The 21,025-nt window shown below is 53.4% G+C and overlaps 8 protein-coding genes across 8 annotated transcripts; 5 read left to right on the plus strand and 3 right to left on the minus strand.

Annotated features, from left to right (window-relative positions):
• Positions 1 to 94: 94 nt before the first annotated feature.
• On the plus strand, positions 95 to 573 carry BU25DRAFT_431823 (uncharacterized protein; the record flags this gene model as incomplete). Its single annotated transcript, XM_033708679.1, has 3 exons — positions 95 to 209; positions 269 to 500; positions 555 to 573. The coding sequence occupies 3 exons, from the start codon at positions 95 to 97 to the stop codon at positions 571 to 573; spliced, it is 366 nt and encodes a 121-aa protein (XP_033560975.1).
• A 4-nt stretch (positions 574 to 577) lies between these two features.
• Positions 578 to 1,858, minus strand: BU25DRAFT_411314 (deoxyhypusine hydroxylase). Its single transcript, XM_033706524.1, has 2 exons — positions 1,226 to 1,858; positions 578 to 1,174 (listed from the first exon to the last, which is right to left on the minus strand). The coding sequence occupies exons 1-2, from the start codon at positions 1,702 to 1,704 to the stop codon at positions 655 to 657; spliced, it is 999 nt and encodes a 332-aa protein (XP_033560976.1). The 5' UTR covers positions 1,705 to 1,858; the 3' UTR covers positions 578 to 654.
• Positions 1,859 to 1,962: 104 nt separating this feature from the next.
• On the plus strand, positions 1,963 to 3,826 carry BU25DRAFT_394045 (uncharacterized protein). The gene is made up of 2 exons (XM_033704724.1): positions 1,963 to 2,926; positions 2,978 to 3,826. Exons 1-2 carry the CDS (start codon positions 2,254 to 2,256, stop codon positions 3,556 to 3,558), a joined length of 1,254 nt encoding a protein of 417 aa, XP_033560977.1. The 5' UTR covers positions 1,963 to 2,253; the 3' UTR covers positions 3,559 to 3,826.
• A 46-nt stretch (positions 3,827 to 3,872) lies between these two features.
• BU25DRAFT_440412 (dicer-like protein-like protein 1) lies at positions 3,873 to 9,196 on the minus strand. The gene is made up of 6 exons (XM_033709173.1): positions 8,356 to 9,196; positions 6,063 to 8,308; positions 5,984 to 6,029; positions 5,747 to 5,953; positions 5,258 to 5,697; positions 3,873 to 5,208 (listed from the first exon to the last, which is right to left on the minus strand). Exons 1-6 carry the CDS (start codon positions 8,893 to 8,895, stop codon positions 3,999 to 4,001), a joined length of 4,689 nt encoding a protein of 1,562 aa, XP_033560978.1. The 5' UTR covers positions 8,896 to 9,196; the 3' UTR covers positions 3,873 to 3,998.
• A 157-nt stretch (positions 9,197 to 9,353) lies between these two features.
• BU25DRAFT_369108 (type 2A phosphatase-associated protein 42) lies at positions 9,354 to 10,628 on the plus strand. The gene is made up of 3 exons (XM_033703918.1): positions 9,354 to 9,592; positions 9,646 to 9,931; positions 9,984 to 10,628. The coding sequence occupies exons 1-3, from the start codon at positions 9,378 to 9,380 to the stop codon at positions 10,551 to 10,553; spliced, it is 1,071 nt and encodes a 356-aa protein (XP_033560979.1). The 5' UTR covers positions 9,354 to 9,377; the 3' UTR covers positions 10,554 to 10,628.
• Positions 10,629 to 11,035: 407 nt separating this feature from the next.
• Positions 11,036 to 11,444, plus strand: BU25DRAFT_298524 (uncharacterized protein; the record flags this gene model as incomplete). The annotated part of the gene is given in 3 exon segments (XM_033701952.1): positions 11,036 to 11,151; position 11,168; positions 11,313 to 11,444. Coding segments are annotated over 3 exon segments (249 nt in total), but the record flags the coding sequence as incomplete, so codon positions are not given.
• A 972-nt stretch (positions 11,445 to 12,416) lies between these two features.
• On the plus strand, positions 12,417 to 12,701 carry BU25DRAFT_71983 (uncharacterized protein). The gene has a single exon (XM_033712051.1). It carries the CDS (start codon positions 12,474 to 12,476, stop codon positions 12,657 to 12,659), a length of 186 nt encoding a protein of 61 aa, XP_033560981.1. The 5' UTR covers positions 12,417 to 12,473; the 3' UTR covers positions 12,660 to 12,701.
• A 1,419-nt stretch (positions 12,702 to 14,120) lies between these two features.
• BU25DRAFT_469804 (uncharacterized protein) lies at positions 14,121 to 15,403 on the minus strand. The gene is made up of 2 exons (XM_033710779.1): positions 14,495 to 15,403; positions 14,121 to 14,436 (listed from the first exon to the last, which is right to left on the minus strand). The coding sequence occupies exon 1, from the start codon at positions 15,071 to 15,073 to the stop codon at positions 14,531 to 14,533; it is 543 nt and encodes a 180-aa protein (XP_033560982.1). The 5' UTR covers positions 15,074 to 15,403; the 3' UTR covers positions 14,121 to 14,436; positions 14,495 to 14,530.
• Between the last annotated feature and the right edge of the window lie 5,622 nt (positions 15,404 to 21,025).

Here is a 21,025-nt window from a genome sequence, read left to right on the forward strand (position 1 = left end):
TCTTGCACCTCACCAGCCAGACGTTCAACTCCAGCAACACCAGCAACACCAGCACCGCCAGCACCGCCAGCACCACCAGCACCACCACGCCAAAATGTCTGCTATCGGCTCTCTCGTCTTCTGCACCGACTGCGGAAACCTGCTCGACGGCAGTGCAGGCAAACAGAACGTCGTCCTGACCTGCACTGTCTGCGGCGCATTCTGCAAGGGTAGGCGAATCTCGCAGCAAACAACCCGGCACGTGCATAGATTGACCGGACGGCTGCAGATACCTCCTCCAAGACGGTCGTCACCGTCTCCAAGCCAACAGCTTTCCCGTCGGCTCTGCGCGCAAAGCGGTCAGAGGTGCAGACCCTCTCGGAAGACGATGTGAACACAACCAGTAAAATTGCCCAGCGCTGCGAAGAGTGCGGTCGCGAGGAGGTTCGCTACTACACCCAGCAGCTGCGAAGTGCAGATGAAGGCTCCACTGTCTTCTACGAGTGCGAATGTGGTCACAAGTATGTCTTGTTCGATCTTGGTGAATTTGTCTCTATGCTAATGCCACCTTGCAGATGGAACACCAACAACTGAGCCGAGACTTGCCTTTTCCCTCTACCCCCATTTTGATACCAAACGCCTCATAACCATGCACGCCTCTGTTCGATGTTCGCTCTAAGCCACAACAGCCGTCTCCTGCGAGGGGATGATGGCATACTCAGTCTCACCGTTCTTCTCAAATTCAGCCATGTCGAGCGCCACAATACAACTGTCCCGCACAACCTGCTCCGGATCGTTTAAGAACTTGCGCAAAGTGTCCTCCACGCCCTCCTCGTCACCCAGGCTACCGAGAGCCTCGGCAGCCTCATGGCGAACCATGCTCTCCTCCGTTGTGTTGCTCAGCGCCCTGGTCAAACTCGGGATCGACGCAGGGTGCGACAGCTGGCCAAAAACGAAAGCGATCTCGTGACGGAAAAGGGCAGACGGGTCGTCGAAACCACGAGCCAGCGCCTGGACAGCCGGGACTGCGGTGGGGAGATCAGGCGGGGAAGAGAGGTCGCGCAGCGCGAACATGGCTCTGTAGCGCTGGAAAAGAGGGAGCTTTGTGTCGAGCAGTGTCTTCTCAAGCTCTGGGATGGAGGGCTTGTCCGAGCTCTGGGGCATCGGCGGCGCAGGGTCGATGGATGTGAAGTCACTGCACCAATTAGTACACTCGCCCAAATCAACTCGTGTTGGACCAACATGCCTCTTCTTGATGTTCTCCTCGCCCTTCTGCAATCCGTGGTCCCACTCAATCCTGTCAACCGCAATATCGCACGTCTCCGTAATAACGTCCGGCTCATCCTCAGCATCCCGAAACTGCCGCAACAAATCCAAACTGCCCTTATCGCTCAGCGCACCAAGCGCCTCAGCAGCCTCATGCCTACACATGGCATCCTCCTGCTTGTCCATCAACACCTTCCTCAGCGGCGCAATCGCAGCATCGTGGCGCGACTGGCCGAGGCAGTATGCGAGTTCGTGCTTGAGCAGCGCAGACGGCGAGCCGAAACCAGCAGCAATAGCCTCAATCGCAGGCACGGTCTCTTCGCTGGGCGGCTGCAGAGAGGCGAGGTACTTCAACGAGAAGAGGGCGCGGAAGCGGCGCGCAAGAGGCTCCTGCTCCGAAGTGAGGATTTTGCGGAGCGTAGAGACTTGGGTCGTCTGCGCATCCGCTGAGGCAGTCATTTTGGCGGGTTGAAGGAGTGTAAGAAGTATGAAACGGACTGGAAAACGGACTGGAAAACGGACTGGAAGAAGGGAGGGTTTTGGCGGTGATCGCTGCGATGCTTCCTAAGATGCAAATCGAGGCTCAAATTTTGGTGGGGCTGCCCTGCACCACATTGTCGGCGGGGTAGTTATCAGATCTCTGTGCTGATTTTTATCAGATCCAACTCGGCCCGCGTAAAGTGCGCACGTGATCACGCATCGCGCTACGCCAGCCACCTCGCTCATTCGGGGTCTGTGCATAACAATGACTCGGTGAAGGCGTCGTCGTTGATGCTCGATGCTCAAAGACGAATGCTTGAGGACATTGTTCTTGCTCCGCTTTGTGGGTGAGTCGAGTGGCATTCACCCTCACTGTTACCGGCGGTGCCTTCCTCGACGAGTGGCCGTTGTCGACGTCTTCCGGCATTTCTCTACGCGTCTTGAATCACGACTCAACCTCCCAATCATCACTACTACGAATCACGACCCGCAACCAGACTCAGCCTGGTCTGCAGGTAGCACTGCAACATGACGATCCTCCACGAGTACGCGACTAAGGTGTGGGCCTACATCAGCCCAAGGAAGACGCAGCAAGCTCGAGAGAAGCCTTTCCAGTTCAAGGTCCCTGCAATTCCAACCAAGCCAAACTTCAAGAAGCAGCAGCAAGCACAAGCACAGCAGCTCTTGAGTCCGCCAGGCCGAGACATGAGCCCAGAATCACGCATGAACATCTGGCATACCCGGACACCCAGCCCCAGCAGCGATATCGACATCACACTGGTGCCTATGTCACCTCCGGACTCCATCATACGATCGCCTGAGGGCCACGATGGTTTTGAGGGCGACACGCTGTTCAACACATCACCGATTTCGCCAACATTCGACAAGGGTGGGATCCCAGACCAGGAAGTCGATGCCAACGACGACACAATGGTGGTAGATGACGGCACCTACCTCGAGACGCACAAGGGCATCAGCTTCGACGAGCGACTGCTTAAGCAGCAGAAGCAACGACAGGAGCTGCAAGCATGGGGTTGGCCCGAAGATGCGATCTTCCTGTTCCAGAAAATAAACATGCGTGGATACGAGCCCATCATGCCTATCGAGTGGGTGGACGATTTGCCCAGTCTGCCCGCGGATCTTTTTACTGAGAGGATGGACAAGTCGTTCATCAAGCCTGCGCTAGGCACACACTACCATGGTACCTAAGCTATCCCGCATTCTGGTAACGCCTAGCTAACACACACAATAGCGCAACTAGCACTAAGCTCCCTCCTCGACCTTGGTGCCTACGTCCGCGACTCCGTCATAACACGCGCTCCCAAGCGCCAGCCACAATACCACGTCAAACGCGCGCTCACAAAGTACACGCGCTGGGCCTTGAAAGACGGCGGCGTAGACTTATCCTGGGCGGCGCTCCCTCTCTTCGAAATCGTTACAGTCGGCAAAGACGTACCCTCCACCGTCCTCGAGTCCAAAACTCTTGCAAAACTCGGCCGCCTACATGAGCTCTGGCAATCCACACTTGCCGCGCGCGCAGCAACGCAATCGTTCACATCCTCGTCATCGACGGCGCTTGAGGTGCCAACTCTGTACGGTGTCTCCGCGTCCCACACGATTATGGCGTTTGTCAGCTACCTCCCACCGAGCAGAGAGAACCGCGCGCCTGGGCTACGCCTGATTGCCATGTTCGACTTCGGAAAGGAGGGATTCGATGTGTGGAATGCGCTGGCGGCTGCTATCTTCGTGGTGCACTGCCGGAACCGGATGATGCAGCTGAAGGAGTACATACCGGAGCCGGAGGTGCGCGTTGAGGAGGATCCTGATGTATAAGGACAGGGGTGATGGGCGACATGAAGAAAAGAAGCAAATAGGAGAGGAGAGATGAAGCGGTGCAAGGAGGATTGCGTAGGTGAGGGCTTGTAATTTCTTGGCGTTCTGTCTGTTGGCGATATACCCCTTATACCCTGCACAATACCCCAATATCTCATTTGGCGAGGAGGATGCTTTTGGGTTCTCGAAGTTGTCGACACGATCTGGTGGGATGGCTTCATGCATGCTTCCGCTCTGAGTAGCTTTTAGTTCCAGATATTGATACCCGTTATCATGTAAGTTGTAATACTTCTTGGACCATGAAGACCACGAATATCCTCGCTCCCATGCTCATGAGTGAAAAGCCGACCAGTCGCTGATCGCAAAGGCATGATGCAACCATCTCAACCAGTTATCTCCGTCGTCATCCGCCACCTTTCCTTGCCCTCCCTACTACTACCTCAGATACTCAACCCAATCCTCTCCTTCATCGCCTTCTCCTTTTCCTCCGTGACCATCTCGCCCTCTCCCTCATCGACGCAGTCGCACCCATACCTACTCCTGAATTCGTACGGCGGCAGTCCATCCAATACCTCCAGCGCGGCCTGACTCGCCCGAACTCGTGCATAACGGCCAGACTGTCCCAGACTATGAAACACGACCTTATTGTGAATCATAACCATAGCCGCAACCGTCTTGCCCTTGCCCGGGATGCACGTCTCGGTTTCCAGAGCGCCCATGCGCCAGTCGTTGCAGCCGAGGTTGATGGAAAGCAGGCGGCTGAGGCGCGTGGTGGGGTGGTTAGATGCAAAGTCATCATACGCGTCGAGGGTCATGTCTTCGAAATACGGTTTAAGGTGGTGTTCAAAGAAGTCCTTGACGACGTTGAAATCGAATTCCGAGTCCACGAAAATAGCAGCGACATACGCCTCGATGACATCGGCGAGACACTTCGGCGGCTCAGACACGCCGACCCAGTAGTCCACGGCACCGTTGGCTTCGCGCTCGGCTTCCTGGACCTCGGTCACGTAGTCGCGGATCTGGAAGGACAAGGTCGCGGTGTTTTGTCGAATGTGCGTGTGCCACCCGAGCTTGACGCATACGGCGCCGAGGAACTTGTTGCTGACCATGGGCGTTTTGTGCTCGGTGAGCCATTGTGGGTCTTTGTCAGGGTAGGCATAGAAGAGGTGCATGATGAATACCATGTCGAGGAGGGAGTCGCCGAGGAACTCGAGACGCTGGTAATTTGGTATTTGCTCCCACATGAAGGGCTGGCTTGGGTGGACGAAGGCAGATCGAAGGAGGCGAGGGTACTTGAACTTGTAAGGATGTTTAGCCTCGATCTTGCGAGCGAGGTCGAGTTGAGTCGCCGTTGACTCGGCGATTTGGTATTGAGGCATTGTGTACGCTGCGTAGTAGTCTGACCACTTGGACTGCGGGTGGTCGGGACTGTTGGCGAAGAGTTTGACGGCTTTGACGGTTTCATCCCAGTCTAATGGTGACCATTTGCCAGCATGGTGGTGCTGCATGAAGGTCGCGCCAATGAAGGCTTCGCAGACGTCGGCGATGGACTTGTCACCGAGCTTGTGAGTGAGCTTGAGCCAGTCGTCTTCACTCTTGCCAACACCTTTACCGCGGAGTAGCTTCAGCCCTTCGGGATACCAGGTACGACTACACTGTGTCAGCTTGGCTTGTCTGTCTCTAAACCGTCAGTACTCACCGCGAGAAGGCCCCGGTGCGAACGTAGTTGTATAGTTGCAAGCCACGTTCTTCGCCATCAGCAAACTTGAACTTCTTCTTGCCTACTGCCGTATCCATCAGGTTTGCATTGCAGAGCATGAGCATACGACGGACATGAAACTCAAATTCGTTTTCGTCGGGTTGCAGTACGAAGGTTGAGATCGAGGTAGCCATCTTGAGGAAACAATCCCCCAGGAACTCAAGACGCTCATAGTTGGGGCCCATACCGCTCCTGAAGTTGGTATTCTCTTCTCCGTGCTCGTCGGTGTTGTCCGAATCCTTGGTCAAAGCCTCAAGGGCAAGTGCTGGGCTAACCTTCAGATCGATGTGCTTGCAAGCTTCCAAGGCTATCAGGTAGCTCTCGAACCGGTGAATGATGGCGGGAAGGATGTAACACATGACGACAAACGGTGTCGCAACCTATTTGCAGTCAGCGTTTTATCCATTATATTATTTGAAGGAAACTTACGTTTGAGACACGCATTGGCTCAGGACAGATGACGGTCTTTAGACTATCAAGAACCTCCTGCTCCTTGTCCTCTACGCGAGCGAGGTGATTGCGACGGAATGGAATCTTCTCGACATTGAGGACAGGCTGATTTTGGTGCCACCTATTGACGTCTCTGCTCCTTAGCCATTTGCTGTCCGAGTAGTCGAGAATACTATCCATGAACTTCTGGTTTTGACGTGGAATGTGCGCTGGAACCGGATCCTGCGGTTTAAGGTGAGTTGCAACGCTATTAGAGTAGAACCTGCGGCCACCATTCATGGGATCCACAATGTACTTGTCCAAGATGTCGTCATCCGACGTTCCTGGGGCCCATTGCCAATTTGGCTGTTCGTAGACCTTGCGTACCTGCGCCATATCCACAATGTCTTCGAAGCTGGGGTATTGCGGAGGCGATTCGCATCTACTTGAAAGCAGAGGAACTACCCAGTATGACATCTTCTGGACATCGTACTCATAGATCTTGTTATAGATGTCTTCATAGATGCGCAAGGTGAACTTGGTTACAAGCTCAAGCACTTCCTGACTGATTGCGAGTGGTGCCGCTAGTGACTGTGAGACGACATTGGACGCCCGGCCATCAGTGAGGTAGACTGGGAATGATGGCATATGAGGAAACCGCGATCGGGTCAGAAGACCAAACGGCTGGTGAGGTCGATCAAGACCAGCATCAACATCGACAATGGTGAGATAAAGGTGTTGGGGAACAGAACCGCGGTCCTGCTTCCAAAATTCTGGCTTGATGAGCATGGGATAGTTGCCCTTCTTCTTCACGCCGAGAGCAAGGTGTGCATTCCTCATGGCGGGGAGGCTCTTCGAAATTGTCGGGAGTAAATTGGAGTCCAAGAATCCTTTTTTGTGAAGCTCTAAGCACATGGAAAAAGCTGCAGAGCACCTCGCGACCGTCTTTCTGCTCTCAACTTTACCTATCATGGAGATGACGGGCGAACACTCAGGTAATATCACCTCACATCGAAATCCCGTACGATGTGCGTCACGAGGATCAGTGTTTACTTCGGCACTGATGACGTATGTTGGCTGTAGATGCATCTCGTGGATTGGAGTTGGTAGTGTCGCTACGAAGTGATTGAGAACGGACAGGCTTGACCGGTAAGTGAGCTTCGCGCCTGAGACTGGGTCGACAAAGCTTAGGTAGAGCTTATCTTCAAATGCATCCAAGTCGTCTGCGTCGTCCAGATCGTCGAGAAGACGATCGCGTGCGATGCCCTTGCAGAAATTCCTCATCACAGTTTCGTCCAATTTGACCTGCATGAGTCGCTCATAGTGGTCGTTGTTGCCGTTCTCGAGCATGTGCAGGTACTTTGAGTTACGATGTCTTGCACGACCTCTCGATTGTACGTACGCGATCATAGTACGGTAAAGGTCAAACCGAATCACGAGGTTGCACTGAGGTATATCGAGGCCTTCTTCCGCAACAGATGTGGCAAATATACAGTTCAACTCGCCTCGCCGAAACTTGGACAATGTCAAGATTTGAGCTCGCAATGAGACATTGTGTTCTCCGGCGCGGGAGTTGACTCCTACCAAAACGTCACAGCGAAGATTTGGCCCGCCAATGTGGTCAAATATCAGCTTTAGAAGACGAGTTGTCTGTCGCTGTTCGACGAACACGATGCAACGTGGCTCATCACTTCGCTCGTAGTACATGCTAAGCCACTCGTGAAGCTTTAGGACCTTTGAGCTCAAGTCGACGCTTCCAAGACAGGGCGTACCAAAGTCGTGACCTTGCACAAAGGTTGCAGCATCCTTGAGGCGCTGAATCTTAGCATCAAGCTCTTCGACATTGACGTTCTCCCTGTTGAGGTTGTTGTAATGAAACTCTTCACGTTGTTGAAGTTTGCGAGCTTGCTCGTCTGCGAAGGCGAAGGCCCAGTACATGTCTGATGCCCACCTTCCAAGCTCAGAGCCAGTTTGCTTGGATTTGACGAAGAACTTTCGGAACGCTTTCACATTGCCATATTGTGCTTTGACTTTGTTGTGGAAAGGCGTCTCGAGTTCGCTCTGCAATCGATCGTAAAGGACGACTTCTTCGCTCGGGGGGCTGATGTTGTTCGCGGCGAGTGTGGCCTCATCAACGGTAACGATCTTGGAGCACAGCATCGTCTCGAGGTTGGCCGCTGCTTCTACCACGTCTTCGGGGTTGAGGCCTCCAACGTCTACTGGCGATGCGGTCATGCCAAACAACCGAGGCCGTCTCGTTTTGTCGCTCTCGTGTAGATAATAGTCTTTCATGATCTGAGCGTAAGGATGGTTGCCTTTCGCATGGTGGGCTTCGTCGAAAATGAGTAGGTTGATCTGGGCCATACTGATGAAAGCGTGCATTAGACACTGTGAGAGGACTTCGGCAGTGCATACGATGACCATGTTCTTTGCGAATAACGTATCCCAGGTAGGCCTTCTCCAAAGGCTGGCACCCATGGCACCGCAGACAGACTCGACACCTTGATCGAGGCCGCATTTGAGCACGTTCGTTTGCTGGAAGACTAGATTCACAGAGTCGACCTGCTCATAATAAGCATTGACAACCACAGAGGTTCGATCAGACTCACAAGGAAGAAGGCAGTCTTGTGCACGCCGCCTTTTGCACGGGTCTCCAGCTCTTCATCAAGAACGTGCTTGAGCAAGAGCGTCGCGATGTGGGTCTTGCCTGATCCAGTGTCCAGCACAGCAATCGTGTTACCGTTCTTGGCCGTTTGGAACAGTTCAGTCTGATAATCGCGTGGATTGGTAATGCGAACGGTAGTTTCCCGTTGTGCAAGGATGTCGCGGATGGAGAGCTGCTCCTCAGTTGCACTTCTCGATGCAGCATCATCGACCTCTCGTTGCGTGACATGAGCACTAATGTTAGCAGCGAATGCTCCAAAGATATCATTCTGTGCCCTTCGTTTCTCTGGTATCGTCATGGGACCGTGAGTGCGGGAGTTGTCAGCGTCATCAGAGTCGTCGCTATCATCTCCATCTCCCTCTCGCAGTTGAGGGTCCCTAATGTCGAGTTGCTGAACATACTTGTTGTCGTTGTCTAAGATTGACATGTCATCGCAAGAGTAATAGTCGAGCTCTTGTTCTTCGTCGACGTTGGCCCACCCCATCGTGCCTGCGAATGGTGTGGAGATAAGCTTAGCCGTAGATACGGAAGTATGTGCAAGAAGAATGGAAAGAAAGTAGAGATGCTCAATACCTAAAAAAACAGGCTTGGTTTAAATTGACTGTGTTGGGAGTAAGAAAAAACTACCCGGTGCTTGTGGACGCGCCTCGTTTGGGCAGAAGCAAACGGAATAAGCGCCCGCCACTACATTGCCCAGCGGTGAGCAGGCGCGCCCTCAGGTCCTTGTCCCGCAGTCATGGGAATAAGCGGTAACTTTGTGCGACTCTGTAGATGCCCATCGCGACAGACGTCAAATATCGCGCGCGTTGGAGACGATGTTGATGAACGCGTTGATGGACGTGTCTGTCGTGGCGGGGCAAGTGGGGGACTCAATTGTTTGTAAGCAACGCCAACTCACGTGGACCTTGATTCAGCACCCTCCTAACTCCAGTCACCTCGACACTCGATTTCAAAATCGCCTTCAATATGTCGAACGAAGACCAAAGTATACGCGGCCTGTTCTCGAAGGCTGAACGCGCCCGGCAGGAGCTGGGAGCCTCGTACGAGCCAAACAGCCCGATCTACCAAGAAAACCTCAGCAGCACTATCGCCACATACATACAATGTCTGAAGAAGGCGGAGGATTTTTCTCTGTTCAGTCCAAACGAGACACTCGAAGATGTGACATCTTCTGACATCCAGTATGTACCAATATCAACTTCTGTTCCTGATCCTGGCTCACATCCGCAACTAGGTATATGTCCATCAACTATCACTTGGCGGAACTTATCCAAAAAGTGTTTACCCCTGAAGTGTCAGCACGGAAAGAGCACCTTCTACAAGCAAGAGCGCGCTATGAGCTTTTCTTGAAGCTCTTAGACTCTTACGACATGCTTAGCAAAGGCGATGCAAAGCTCTTCGAGTCGTACAGCGAAGACAAGCAGAACTTCTCCACAGTCAGCACAAAAGATGCCGCTGCAAGAAGAGATGTGAAAATTGCAAGGTTTCGGGAAGAGAAGGAGCTGGAACGGAAGCTTGAGGTATGTTCAACAATGACGGTGCACGAGCTACTACTGACAACCGTGCGTGAAGTACCTGCAACAGAACCCAAAGCTCGCAGAACAAGATGACCAAGTCGTCCGGGAACTGAACTTGACCAAAGTTGCCTTCATGGTTCACCAGACATTCCAATCGCTTGAGTCACTCGCTCAAGAACTACACATCATCTCACTAGCGCCACCTGCGCTCCCACCAGGGCAGCATGCACGTCCACAAGACGGCCGTGAAGACGGCAGAGACAAAGACGGTTACTCGGAACGTCTTGATGGCCAAGTTGGCGGCCTGAGATACTCCGGACCCATTCTCAGCAGCGATGGCAAGCCTATGCGACCTTTCACACTCCTCGACAACCGCCAAACCCTTAAGAAAAACGTCTTCCGGCCGGACCACAGCTTACCGACTATGACCATTGACGAGTATCTCGAAGAGGAGAAGCGTCGTGGCGGTATCATTGAGGGTGGAGGTCCCCAGTCGGAGATTAGACCTGAGCCCAATGAGGATGATCTCGATGCGGCCGATGCGGAGACAATGAAGGCACGCGCGTGGGACGAGTTCGTCGAAGAAAACCCCAAGGGCTCCGGCAACACGATCAACAGAGGCTGAACGACGATCAACAGAGGCTGAACGACGATCAACGTTAGATTAGATACCCAACAATAACACTTTACAATCAAGCGGATGGTAGCTTCAGTAACCGCTGCATTCTTCATAAATGCTCTGGGACAAAATCAGGCCACTTAGTCACCATCTTCTCATACAGTCCCCTGGAGAGCACGTTGTAGCCCTTCTTGTCCAAGTGCAGCCCATCAGTGAAGTGCCCTTCGCCAAAATCCCTCACTCCGTGCAACCCAGAGCCTGGCAGCTGCTCCTCATCACACTCCTCTTCCACCTCCTGTAACCGCGTCCTCGCCAGATCCCCCCAGAATTCTTATTCGATCTCCTCATGCTCCTTCGCAATCTGCATAATTCGCTCTGCATACCTCTTCTTACTCATGTACGTCCTGTAACCCCTCGTTCCCCTCTTGGTCTCATTCACTTCCTGAATTTCGTCCTCACCCATATCTTCAGCATCAGGACTTGGAATGTTGATTAGCAGTGGTGTAATTAATATGATCTTGGTGTCGCACGTCGCATCTTGTGTCAGGATTGGCTCGACGAACTTGCGGATGTTGGCCTCGAAAGTGAGCAAGGGTACGTATTTGTAACTGGTTGAGCAGTGTCGGTCGGAGGCTGTGGTCAATGATTGTATTGCTATCTGTGTTCTTGTTCGGTGATGTTTTTGTACAGGAGCGCTAGGCTCAGAGGTAAGTGCACTTGCCTTCCTCATTAGAACATCATGTGACTTAAGCCACGTAGTTACAGTATTCGATGTCGCCGATGAAGCAGGCATCGTTCACACCAAGGAATATGATGAAGAGGAGAGTTCGTGGCGCGTTGGGTGATGTTGCGCGAACGGTTATGCGACCGAAGTCAGGGAGGAGACGGGTGGGTGTGTATTCACGGTCTGAATCAACATCCTTGGTTCTCAGAGGTGCTCTGGCTATTGGCGCAGCCTACTCTGCTTGACTTGCTCATGTGCCAGTCAAATAGTGCTATTTGGTTCTGCGCAGATGTTCTGAACTCTATGGCGTCAGTTACCTTTGCACTGTATGTGAACCTTATCTTGATACTTCTGCTCGAGATATCACCCAAAGCCCTTATCGTGCTCATCGAAACTCCGCTCTGTGAGCGAATCACCAAACAGGATGAACTGCCGGGCTTTTGCATGCGAAGGCATGTCGACCATCTCCGACCTGTTCACCTCGATAAATCGTTCATCGCAACGGTAGAGATCGTGAAAGAAGAGCAAGCAAATCAGCTACGTAGTGGCAGTTTTATAGTTGCTCGCTAATAGAATGTGGGGTGTGGATGTTGAACTTGAGGAAAGACACGGTCCTTACCTTGATTCACGACATGGATCTTGTCGTGACATATCTTCCCGAGAAATCATCCAAAGCCATCTGTTTGTTCATCAAAGCTCCATTCTGTCAGAGCTCGCAGGAAAGGTACTCCTGGCGATACCAGACACCAATTTCAGGACCAAGCTCGTAGCTAGACTTACCTGAAGCAGGCCGCGTAGCTGTAGGTAGAGGGGAGGCCTGCCAAAGCGCCAACAACGCCAGGCAACAATGGAACGGCTGATCGTGGTGTGGCGTAGTATACCGAGATTCTCGACATGGTGGCGCTTACAAGATCACAAAACTGTCCGCTGGCGCCTGAACAAGACGTGCTGCACAAACTGTTGTTCACTTGATTTGTTCGGTTCCTAGAGAGTAGCTGTCCGGCACGCCCTAAACTGATGTCAGCATTCTCCGCGAAGTCTGGATAGTATGGGGGTAGCACTACCACACGTGTCCCCGTGAATACTTGCGTAGTTGTAGCATTGCGAAATACAGAAGTTGATACAAACCTGTACAGTGTTCGTGAGTGGATGGTGTCGTGCCATTGAAAACCGGTGTCAAGGTAGTGACCGGGACGGGCGGAATGGCAGTACCTGGGGTAATCGTACCCTCACTGTTCAGAATGTTAAACAATTCCTCGTACTTTGGATGTGACAATTTCGTGAAGCATTCCTCCCATGGCGAATGGGCGCGAGCGCAAACAAACAAGAAACGCGAAAAGGAATGTTTTTTTCTCGTTATACTTGACCTAAGGATCGTAATGTTTTAATGAGTGAGATCACGCAATAAATGAGGGTATGGCGAAATGTGTAGAGTGTGGCAAGGATCAGAAGGGTGGTGCGGACGCCACAGTGTTTATAGGATGACATTTGTGAGGCGCAAGCAAGGGACGGCAGGCACCACCTGGCTACTCAGTCAGATCGCCAACATCACCAAGCACCACTTAGATGCCCCGTAGAATACTTCCAGTCGAAGTATTGTGGCCATGTGCATGTTCAGACGCACAACATAGTCACTCTGCCCTTTCCAGCCCCGCTCAAATACCAGCCATCGCCTCATTCTTTCTAATGCCAAGTCTTGATCAAAGGTAGTACTGTCTCATCTCTTCCTTCAGAATCAGTCATCCATATTGATCGTTCCTATGAGGGTAAACCACTGTTAACATAAAGTACGATGTTAACCTAAAGTACAATGTTGTGTCTTGCAGCGCACGTGGTTGCCCAGCTCAACGATCAAAGAACATTAATGCCACACAGCAAGCGAAGAGTACTCAAAACGTTCCTCGTAATATTTTTGAGCATTCTGCGTACAGCAAGCCATGCACGTGAAGTGAACAAGCTGGAGTCGTGAAAGTGTCGTCCATATTGTTGCCCTGCTCTTTTGTTCGCCTGTCAGACAGATATCCGGTTGATGCTCGAAACAATCCGCTGCAACCATCTTGAATCGGTTCGGACCTGGTACTTTGTTCATTGTAATTATTACCTCGAGATGTGCGCTGAGATTACTGTGTCTTTAAAATGGCCCAAAAAATTTGTTCCATCGTCACAAGGTACAGTACTAAGACTTAAGTCTGTTCGCGTAAGTGGACCGTGCAGCCTCATCAACGCGATCGCATCAGAGACCCCACCACTTCCATCAACCATAACTCTATCAATATGACAGATTTCAGCGCAGTTATTTCAGCCAATCAAAGGCCTAATGCTGAGCTATCTATTCGCAAACGCGATTTTGTAATGGCTGCTATAGATGTAAGGGGCGAGCCGCTGAGGGCAATATGCGATGTAGAACTTGATGGATTTGATAAGGGGCAAGTCCCAGAGCGGTACTTGCAGAATTCTAATACTCCCGCTTCGGAGGTTGCAGGCCCGCTCCGGAGATTGTACGTCCGCTTCGGAGGTACCGAGGCCTGTGCTGTTGCCGAGGCGCTAACAATGGGCCTAGCCCATTACAGTATCCCCTCACTACAACCGCGTTTATTTACCGCTCCTTGGCCAAAACAACGCGCTTCTTGCACCACGGTGCCCGGTACCAACTCCACCTAACTAAACTCCGCTTAACCAAACTCTACCCGCTTGCCTGCAACCTTACTGCCAATTTCCCAATCAAGTCGTTCTCTACCATGGCCGGCTCAACTTCCCCCACCAAGAAGCGTTTCCGCGACGGTGTTGTAAGTTCTTTGTTAACCCCGCCGCGCGTGTGCGTGCAACCTTCTACATTCCCGCTAACTTTTACTTCAGAACGAGACGCCTTCTAAGAGGCTGCGCGCTCGGTCGACTCCCAAGCGCACTGTCGAGTCTGCCGATGATGATGAGGACCTCGCCGAACAGCTTGCCGAGATCATCGCCCAGAGCTCTGAGGGTGAGTCCGGGTCTTCTGATGTTGAGAGAACTCCCCGCTCTTCTCGCGCCGGTGGCTCCAAGGATCCTCGTGTCTGCATCAATTGTGCCCTGACCGGCAAGAGGTGCGTCTTCTCGAAGGCCAAGCGCGGTTCTGCCCTCAAGGACTCTTGCGACCCCTGCGGTGCGGCTAAGTGTGCCTGTTACAAGGTAAGAGGACTCCCTTTCCTTGCCAAGAAAAAGTCATCATTTTTTTTTTTTTTTTGACCTCCTATTTCAGGCTCCTCGTGCGACCTGGAAGAGGTTATCCAACTACCAGTCCGTCTCGGCCCTCGACACCTCCGACACCAAGCGAGAGGCCTTGTTCGCCAAGATCGTCGACCCCATTCGTGGGGTTCTTGAGGCGCGCGCTCACCTGCCCAACAAGCCCGAGCTCGGTACCTGGCCTGTCAAGAAGGGTGGCGCGACCGGCTATGCGCTGGAGTGGTCTGACTTCGAGGAGGAGGTCGCGGAGCTTGCCTGTAACCCCCCTCCAGAGCTTCTCGCTGCCAACCGCGCCGCTGAGGGCATCGATGAAGTTGTTGTGCAACTCAAGCTCCTGGTGTCGATGACTAGCCGCTTTGCCGCCCGCTTCATTGCCTTCGAGGAGGCGGTCCTTAATGCTCTCGAGATTGGCCCCAATTCTGCTGCGCTGGAGGAGAAGAGGAGGGCCGTTCAGGACAGCTTCCTTGCCGACAATGTCCAGATTCGTGCTGAAGAGGAGGCTCGTCACTCCGGTGAGAGTGGCTCGGCCGATTAGGGTCTCTCTTGTCTTTCGGATTTTTTTTTGTGTTTTTTTTTGTTCCATATCCTCCTCTGTGTCCTCCCTCCTTCTGTCCTCATTCTCCTCCCGCTCATCACTCCCCTTGTTATGCCATTCTCGAGGTATCGGTTGCCGACCTGCTTGTGGAGGATGACACCGACAGACGATTTAATGACGTTGTAGACAATGCCAGTCTTGCCGTGGTAGACTTTGTAGGGCATACCCTTCTGGACAGCACCGTTGGCAACAACATCGACGATGTCACCGACCTTGTACTGCTTGAGGTAGGTCGAGAGAGGAATCATTCCCTTCTTTTTTGAAGTCCCTGGAGAAGGCATAGCGCGTACCCGCGCGGAGAGCGGCTGCGTGACCCATTGTGACTGTGTGTGTTGGCGGTTAGTCGTGGTGTTTTGCTAGAGCTCCCGAGATGGGGGCTCTCGTTGGAACCCTGCAGGCAGGTTTCCACGACTATCTCTTTTGCTGGATGTAAATTCCAACCATTCATCCAGGGCCTCCAACGGCTCGCACGTTGCGCTTGATTCCCAAGTCCGCGCTGCATGGCCAAGCCATGCAACTTGGTACTCTCGATCTCTCCCACCGGGGCCCACAGGTCGTTCCGCGTGGATCGCATCAACCGTCCATTCCTCCGCTAAGGTCCCATCGTCGTTCATGACTACGAGAGGCCCTGGTTGCGGGTCATCGTTCGTTTGTCGTGGGAGGGGGTTCTGGGGATGGAGGCGGAGCCTGTCAACGTGGAACACAGGGTGAACCTTCCCCGGGACGTCCAGCCTGACGTTGTGTGGCGTGACCACTTCTAGGACGGTGAACTTCCTGTTCTTCCAGTCAAGCTTCCTGCTCGTTCGGTCGTTGGAGAAGTGGTTTCCTAGCTTCAACCATACTTTGTCACCCACACGTAGCTGGGGAGCTTCCTGACGATGCCGATTGGCGTGCTTCTCCTGCTCTTGCTGAGCTTCGGCCATCTTGGCCTGCACAAACCCGATGGTTTCCTTGAACTTTTCTACCATCGAGTTGGCTGCCTGGGTAGGTTCCCTTGCACTGCGGTGCAGCAGCTCGGCCACGAGGTCCGGGTCTTCTTGAACCGGGTCCACGTCGTACCCATGTTGTAGGAAAAAGGGGCTGACACCGGTCGAGACAGCAACTCGACCCTTGATCGCGATCTGAGCCGCCGGGGTCCACGTTGCCCAGTCCTTTTGGCTCCAGTTTACATACGCTCGCAAGTACGCTTCCACCACGGCGTTCATCCGTTCCGTGCTGCCGTCAGTCTGGGGGTGGAACGCCGTCGAGAGCCTCCTTGTGATGCCCAGTTTGGCGCACATCATTGTCCAGAAGTCGCTCAAGAATTGGGACCCACGATCGGAGACAATGGCATTTGGTACCCAGTGGTATGCAACCACTCTTTCAATGAATGCGCGGACGACTGTTTCGGTCTTCAGGTCCGGCAGCGGCACCAGCACTACGTCCTTCCCAAGTCTGTCCGTGACCACCATGAGGTTGCAGTTCTTGTCACTTTCGGGAAGGTTGGTAATGAAGTCCATGGAAATCTCCTTCCAGATCTGACTCGGGAGAGGGAGAGGCTTCAGTAGCCCTCTCTTCAACTCCCTCCAAGGCTTGGTCCTCCCGCAGACGTCGCAGTTCTCGACAAACCTCCTGATTGCGGCCGACATTCCCGGCCAGAAGTAGCTCCTGGCGAGAATTGAGTATGTGACTTCCCTTCCCGGGTGTCCTGCAATGGGAGAGTGGTGGATCTCGTTGATGATTTGTCCTCTGAGATCTTCAGATTGGGGGACCCATTTCCTGTCCCGGTATCTCAAACGGCCTTGGGCGTCAATAGCACATTCCGCCAGTGACACCTTCAACCCTAATTGTGGTGGGAATTTCCGGGCCCCGGATAGAAGGGCCTCCTTTGCCATCTGGTACCTTTCGTCCTCTGCCTCTGCGTGGGACCAAGCCATCTCGGTGCTTTCAATCCCATCGTAAGGTCGAACATCTTGATCGATGGGCGCTCGATTACCTGCGCCTGCTTCGGATCTGGTTGGTTCTACCGGAGGTACACTTGCTGGTAAAGGTTCAGCGGTTGGCGAGTGTGGAATGGCCCCCTGGACTACCTGTTCCGCCGTGGTCTGTTGGCGACGCTGGCGGCGAGTCGTGACGGGGTGGGCCGTCGCTACTGCCTTCGCGTGGTATTCTCTTTTGCTAGGGAAATCGCCTGCCGTTTGGATGGTTGTTTTTGCCAGGCGGAGTGCCTGAGCGTTTCGTAGGCGGACGGAGAACGAAACCGAAGCACCTGCTTCCCTCTCTCCTGTCGGCGGCTTCCGCACAAAGGCAAAAGGCTGTAGTAACTGGAACCGGCGCGATTCTGTTCTGTCGTCACCTGTGCTCCCTGGCATGTGTTCCTCCCTCCTCGACAGCGCGTCTGCGCGGCCATTGATCTTTCCTGGCCGATACACGAACGTCAGGTTGAACTGACTGAGAAGGCTAGCCCATCGGACGTGTCTCTCCGACAGGAGACGTGTAGTGCAGAAATACTCCAGGTTCTTGTGGTCAGTGATGACCGTGAACTCCTTAACCTGTCGCAGTTCCGTAGACCATTCGTCTAGGCACTTAATGACTGCCAGCATCTCCTTGTCGTGAATGGTGTAGTTCACTTCAGCCTTGTTGTTCTTGGCAGAGAAGTATGCCACCGCTCTCAGGAGACCATCGGGCCCGTATTGGGAGAGCACGCCTCCGGTTGCCCAGCCTGACGCATCGCACTCAAGGAGTGTCTTGAGGTTGGGGTCGAAGTTTGCTAACGCCGGCTCCTTTACGAAGGCTGCCTTCAAGTCTTCGAACGCGAGTCTCTGTTCGGTACCCCAAGAGAAGATAGCATTCTTTCCTGTCAGCTTTGTCAAGGGCTCGGCCAGTTTCGAGAACCCGTTGATGAACTGGCGGTAGAAATTCGCAAAGCCAATGAAGCTTCTAATACCCTTGACAGACTTCGGGGCTTCCCAGCTTTTAATCGCAGCGATCTTTTCTGGATCCATGCGAATGCCTTTTCCGGCTTCGATGATGAAACCGAGGTACTTGGTCTTCTTGACCGAGAATTCGCTCTTATCCACGTCCAGGTGCAATCCCGCGGCGCCCAGTTTCCGCACGATCTCCTTGACCTTGGCTTCGTGTTCTTCGCGCGATCCGCTTGAGTAAACCAAGACGTCGTCCACGTATGCGGAGCACCACTCGTCGAGGTATTCCCGCAGGACCCAGTTGATGTATCTCTGGAAGGTACTCGGCGCGTTAGCGAGTCCAAATGGCGTCACGAGCCATTCGTACAGGCCGAACCTCGTGCGGAAGGCTGTCTTCCATTCCTCTCCCTTGGCTATCCTGATCTTGTGGAAAGCTTGCATCACATCGACCTTTGTGAACCACCTGGCTTTCGAGATCTGGGACAGCGTCTCGTGTATCAGGGGTAGTGGGTAGCGGTCCTTCTTCGTAATCGCGTTCAGGGCCCGGTAATCTACGCAGAACCGTAGCCCTCCTCCTGGCTTTTTCGCGAATAGCACCGGCGCCGACGCGCTTGACTTGCTGACTCGAATGAAGCCGCGGTCAAGGTACCTCGTGAGCTCCTGGCGGAGCACTAAGAGTTCCTCCCTTGACATGTTGTACAGTGGTCCCCAAGGAATCACTGCAGGTTTTCCATCCTTCTCGACAATCTCAATGGTGTGGTCGATATCGGGACCGCGATGTGGAGCCAGCTTGTCGGCCTCTTCCCTCATGAAGGTCTTGTACTCGTCTCGGAGGTACTCAGGGAGCTTATTTCGGGGGTCGACGTGCACCTTCTTCCGAAGGGCTTTCTGTATGTCGGCCATGGAGGCGGTGAAGACTTCGATCCCGGGTTCTTTCTTGGACCTGGTCCTGAGAGCTTGATATAGCTCCAGACTCACGGGTTGTGGGATCGACTCCGGTTTTCTTCCTTCTTTGCTACGTACGCGGATCAAGGAAGAATGAATATAAATGGACTTCTTGGCAGGTGCCATTGTGACCCCGTGTTTATCCATCCATGGTCTTCCTAAGATGAGATCGTAATCCCGCTCTCCTTCGAGTACGTATGCCCACATGGTCTCTTCATGGCCTTCGATGTCAATCTTAAATTTCACGGCGTCCGTCATCCAGGTCGACTTCCCGGCGACGCCAATTATCCTCCGTCTGTCGATAGGGGTGCGCTCCAAGTGGTTCCGTTTCACGAATTTGGAGGAAATAATAGCGTATGTCAAACACCCAGTGTCAATTAGTGTGTGTGCTACGGCCATGTCATCTACCAAAGCGTGTAACGAGATGGGCTTCCCATCCGGCCAGCTCTTGCGGAACTGTCGGAAGGAATCACTGTCCCTCGCCACTGAACTCTTTGACCCCTGCCCGCGTCTCTGGGCAGGAGTATCTAGTTTTCCGAACTAGCATCGTCGAAGTCCTCAGCGCCAGAGTTAGTATCAGTGACCGCAGCAGCTCTAGCCTGGGTCTTGCCTGGCCTTCTTGCTGGGGCGAGCTTGCACCTGTTAGCGTAGTGGCCCTCCGCGCCGCACCTGATACATAAGTTATTTGCCCTGCGTCTGTCGACCTCTTCCTGGGTCTGCCACTCGGCCTTGCGCCGATTGTCATTGTCCAGCCTTCCCGAGTGGGCGCGAGTTGGCTCCCAATCCATCTCCTCACTGGTGACCTTTTTGTTCTGTCGGCTGAAGGTGGAGTTAACGTTGGACTTAGTTCGACGCATGTTGATGTCCACCTTGAGCACCCGTGCCATGAGGTCTGACAGGTCCCATTCTTCCAGAATGTCTACGGATACCATCTTCTCCTGGAGGTCCGGCCTAATCGCGGACATATACCTTGTCTTCAAGTTACGGACGTTCTGGTCTTCTGCCGCATCGTAGGCTAATTGGATGAATTCGGCGTTGAATGCTTCCAAACTTTGGCCGAACTTCTTCATCGTGATGGTTTGGAGCTTCTGGCGGGAGCGTTCTTCGAACAGCGAGTCCTGGTACTGGCCGTCAAGGAATGTCCAGAATTCTTCGGTAGTCCCTTGTGGGTTGCGGTCCTTCCATGACAGTCCCACATGGGCGGCTTGTCCTTCTAGCCTATTGAAGATGTACGCTACGCCATAGTCTTCCTGACCGTTATACCAGAGGAGCTTGTCCTTCATCTGAGACTTGAAGGTCCGGTACGCTCTTCGGTTGCCGTTGAACTTCCCTACGTCTGGGAGCTTCAACGTCCTCGTAGTTGAGCTTATTCTCGTTGTGGCGTTCGGTGTCGTCGTAGTGGCGGCTGGGTCAAGCCCCTGTTGGGCGAGGAGGAGCTGCAGTTGGTTACCCATCACCCGGATAGTCTCTCGTAGTTGCGCGTTCTTGTCGGCGCTGGGTGGGGCAGGGTTTGGTTGGGTGTTGGAAAGGGGTAGCGCCAGCGTGCCTTCCGGCAGCGTCTGCCAGGCGGGTTGGTTCATCAGGGACTGCATTACCCGCTGGAGGACTCCCTCGTAATGTTCCTCGGACACCGTCCGAGCGGTTGCGTGTTGTAACTCGATACGAACGTCCTGTTGGGGGGTGCCGCCATTGCAGAGTTCAACGCCATGGTCCATAAGTTGCCTCACGGCTTCCTCGAGTTCGGACATGGTTACAGGTGGTCTTTCGATGCCTGTTGGGAGTGATCAAATCCAATTGTAAGGGGCGAGCCGCTGAGGGCAATATGCGATGTAGAACTTGATGGATTTGATAAGGGGCAAGTCCCAGAGCGGTACTTGCAGAATTCTAATACTCCCGCTTCGGAGGTTGCAGGCCCGCTCCGGAGATTGTACGTCCGCTTCGGAGGTACCGAGGCCTGTGCTGTTGCCGAGGCGCTAACAATGGGCCTAGCCCATTACATTATGCCTGTGCGCCTGTTGTCGCCCATACCCCTCCATTGTATTTAGTTCTTGTTGTTGTTGTTGCCAGTCAGCCCGTTGGTGACAATCGTTGG

This window comes from Macroventuria anomochaeta, assembly GCF_010093625.1.
Source record: "Macroventuria anomochaeta strain CBS 525.71 unplaced genomic scaffold BU25scaffold_19, whole genome shotgun sequence".
Taxonomy (NCBI): Eukaryota; Fungi; Ascomycota; class Dothideomycetes; order Pleosporales; family Didymellaceae; genus Macroventuria; species Macroventuria anomochaeta.

What these genes read in the sequence shown, in the direction of transcription:
- BU25DRAFT_71983 (XM_033712051.1), top strand. Translation starts at nt 12,474, where the DNA reads ATGGCAGTACCTGGGGTAATCGTACCCTCACTGTTCAGAATGTTAAAC.
- BU25DRAFT_469804 (XM_033710779.1), bottom strand. Translation starts at nt 15,073, where the DNA reads ATGGAACAAAAAAAAACACAAAAAAAAATCCGAAAGACAAGAGAGACC.
- BU25DRAFT_394045 (XM_033704724.1), top strand. Translation starts at nt 2,254, where the DNA reads ATGACGATCCTCCACGAGTACGCGACTAAGGTGTGGGCCTACATCAGC. An exon ending in GCTAGGCACACACTACCATG is followed by an intron (nt 2,927 to 2,977) that starts GTACCTAAGCTA and finishes CACACACAATAG; the next exon opens with CGCAACTAGCACTAAGCTCC.
- BU25DRAFT_411314 (XM_033706524.1), bottom strand. Translation starts at nt 1,704, where the DNA reads ATGACTGCCTCAGCGGATGCGCAGACGACCCAAGTCTCTACGCTCCGC. An exon ending in GAGGAGAACATCAAGAAGAG is followed by an intron (nt 1,175 to 1,225) that starts GCATGTTGGTCC and finishes TAATTGGTGCAG; the next exon opens with TGACTTCACATCCATCGACC.
- BU25DRAFT_440412 (XM_033709173.1), bottom strand. Translation starts at nt 8,895, where the DNA reads ATGGGGTGGGCCAACGTCGACGAAGAACAAGAGCTCGACTATTACTCT. An exon ending in ACAAGACTGCCTTCTTCCTT is followed by an intron (nt 8,309 to 8,355) that starts GTGAGTCTGATC and finishes TATTATGAGCAG; the next exon opens with GTCGACTCTGTGAATCTAGT. An exon ending in AGCCAATGCGTGTCTCAAAC is followed by an intron (nt 5,698 to 5,746) that starts GTAAGTTTCCTT and finishes GACTGCAAATAG; the next exon opens with GTTGCGACACCGTTTGTCGT.
- BU25DRAFT_369108 (XM_033703918.1), top strand. Translation starts at nt 9,378, where the DNA reads ATGTCGAACGAAGACCAAAGTATACGCGGCCTGTTCTCGAAGGCTGAA. An exon ending in GTGACATCTTCTGACATCCA is followed by an intron (nt 9,593 to 9,645) that starts GTATGTACCAAT and finishes ATCCGCAACTAG; the next exon opens with GTATATGTCCATCAACTATC. An exon ending in AGCTGGAACGGAAGCTTGAG is followed by an intron (nt 9,932 to 9,983) that starts GTATGTTCAACA and finishes CCGTGCGTGAAG; the next exon opens with TACCTGCAACAGAACCCAAA.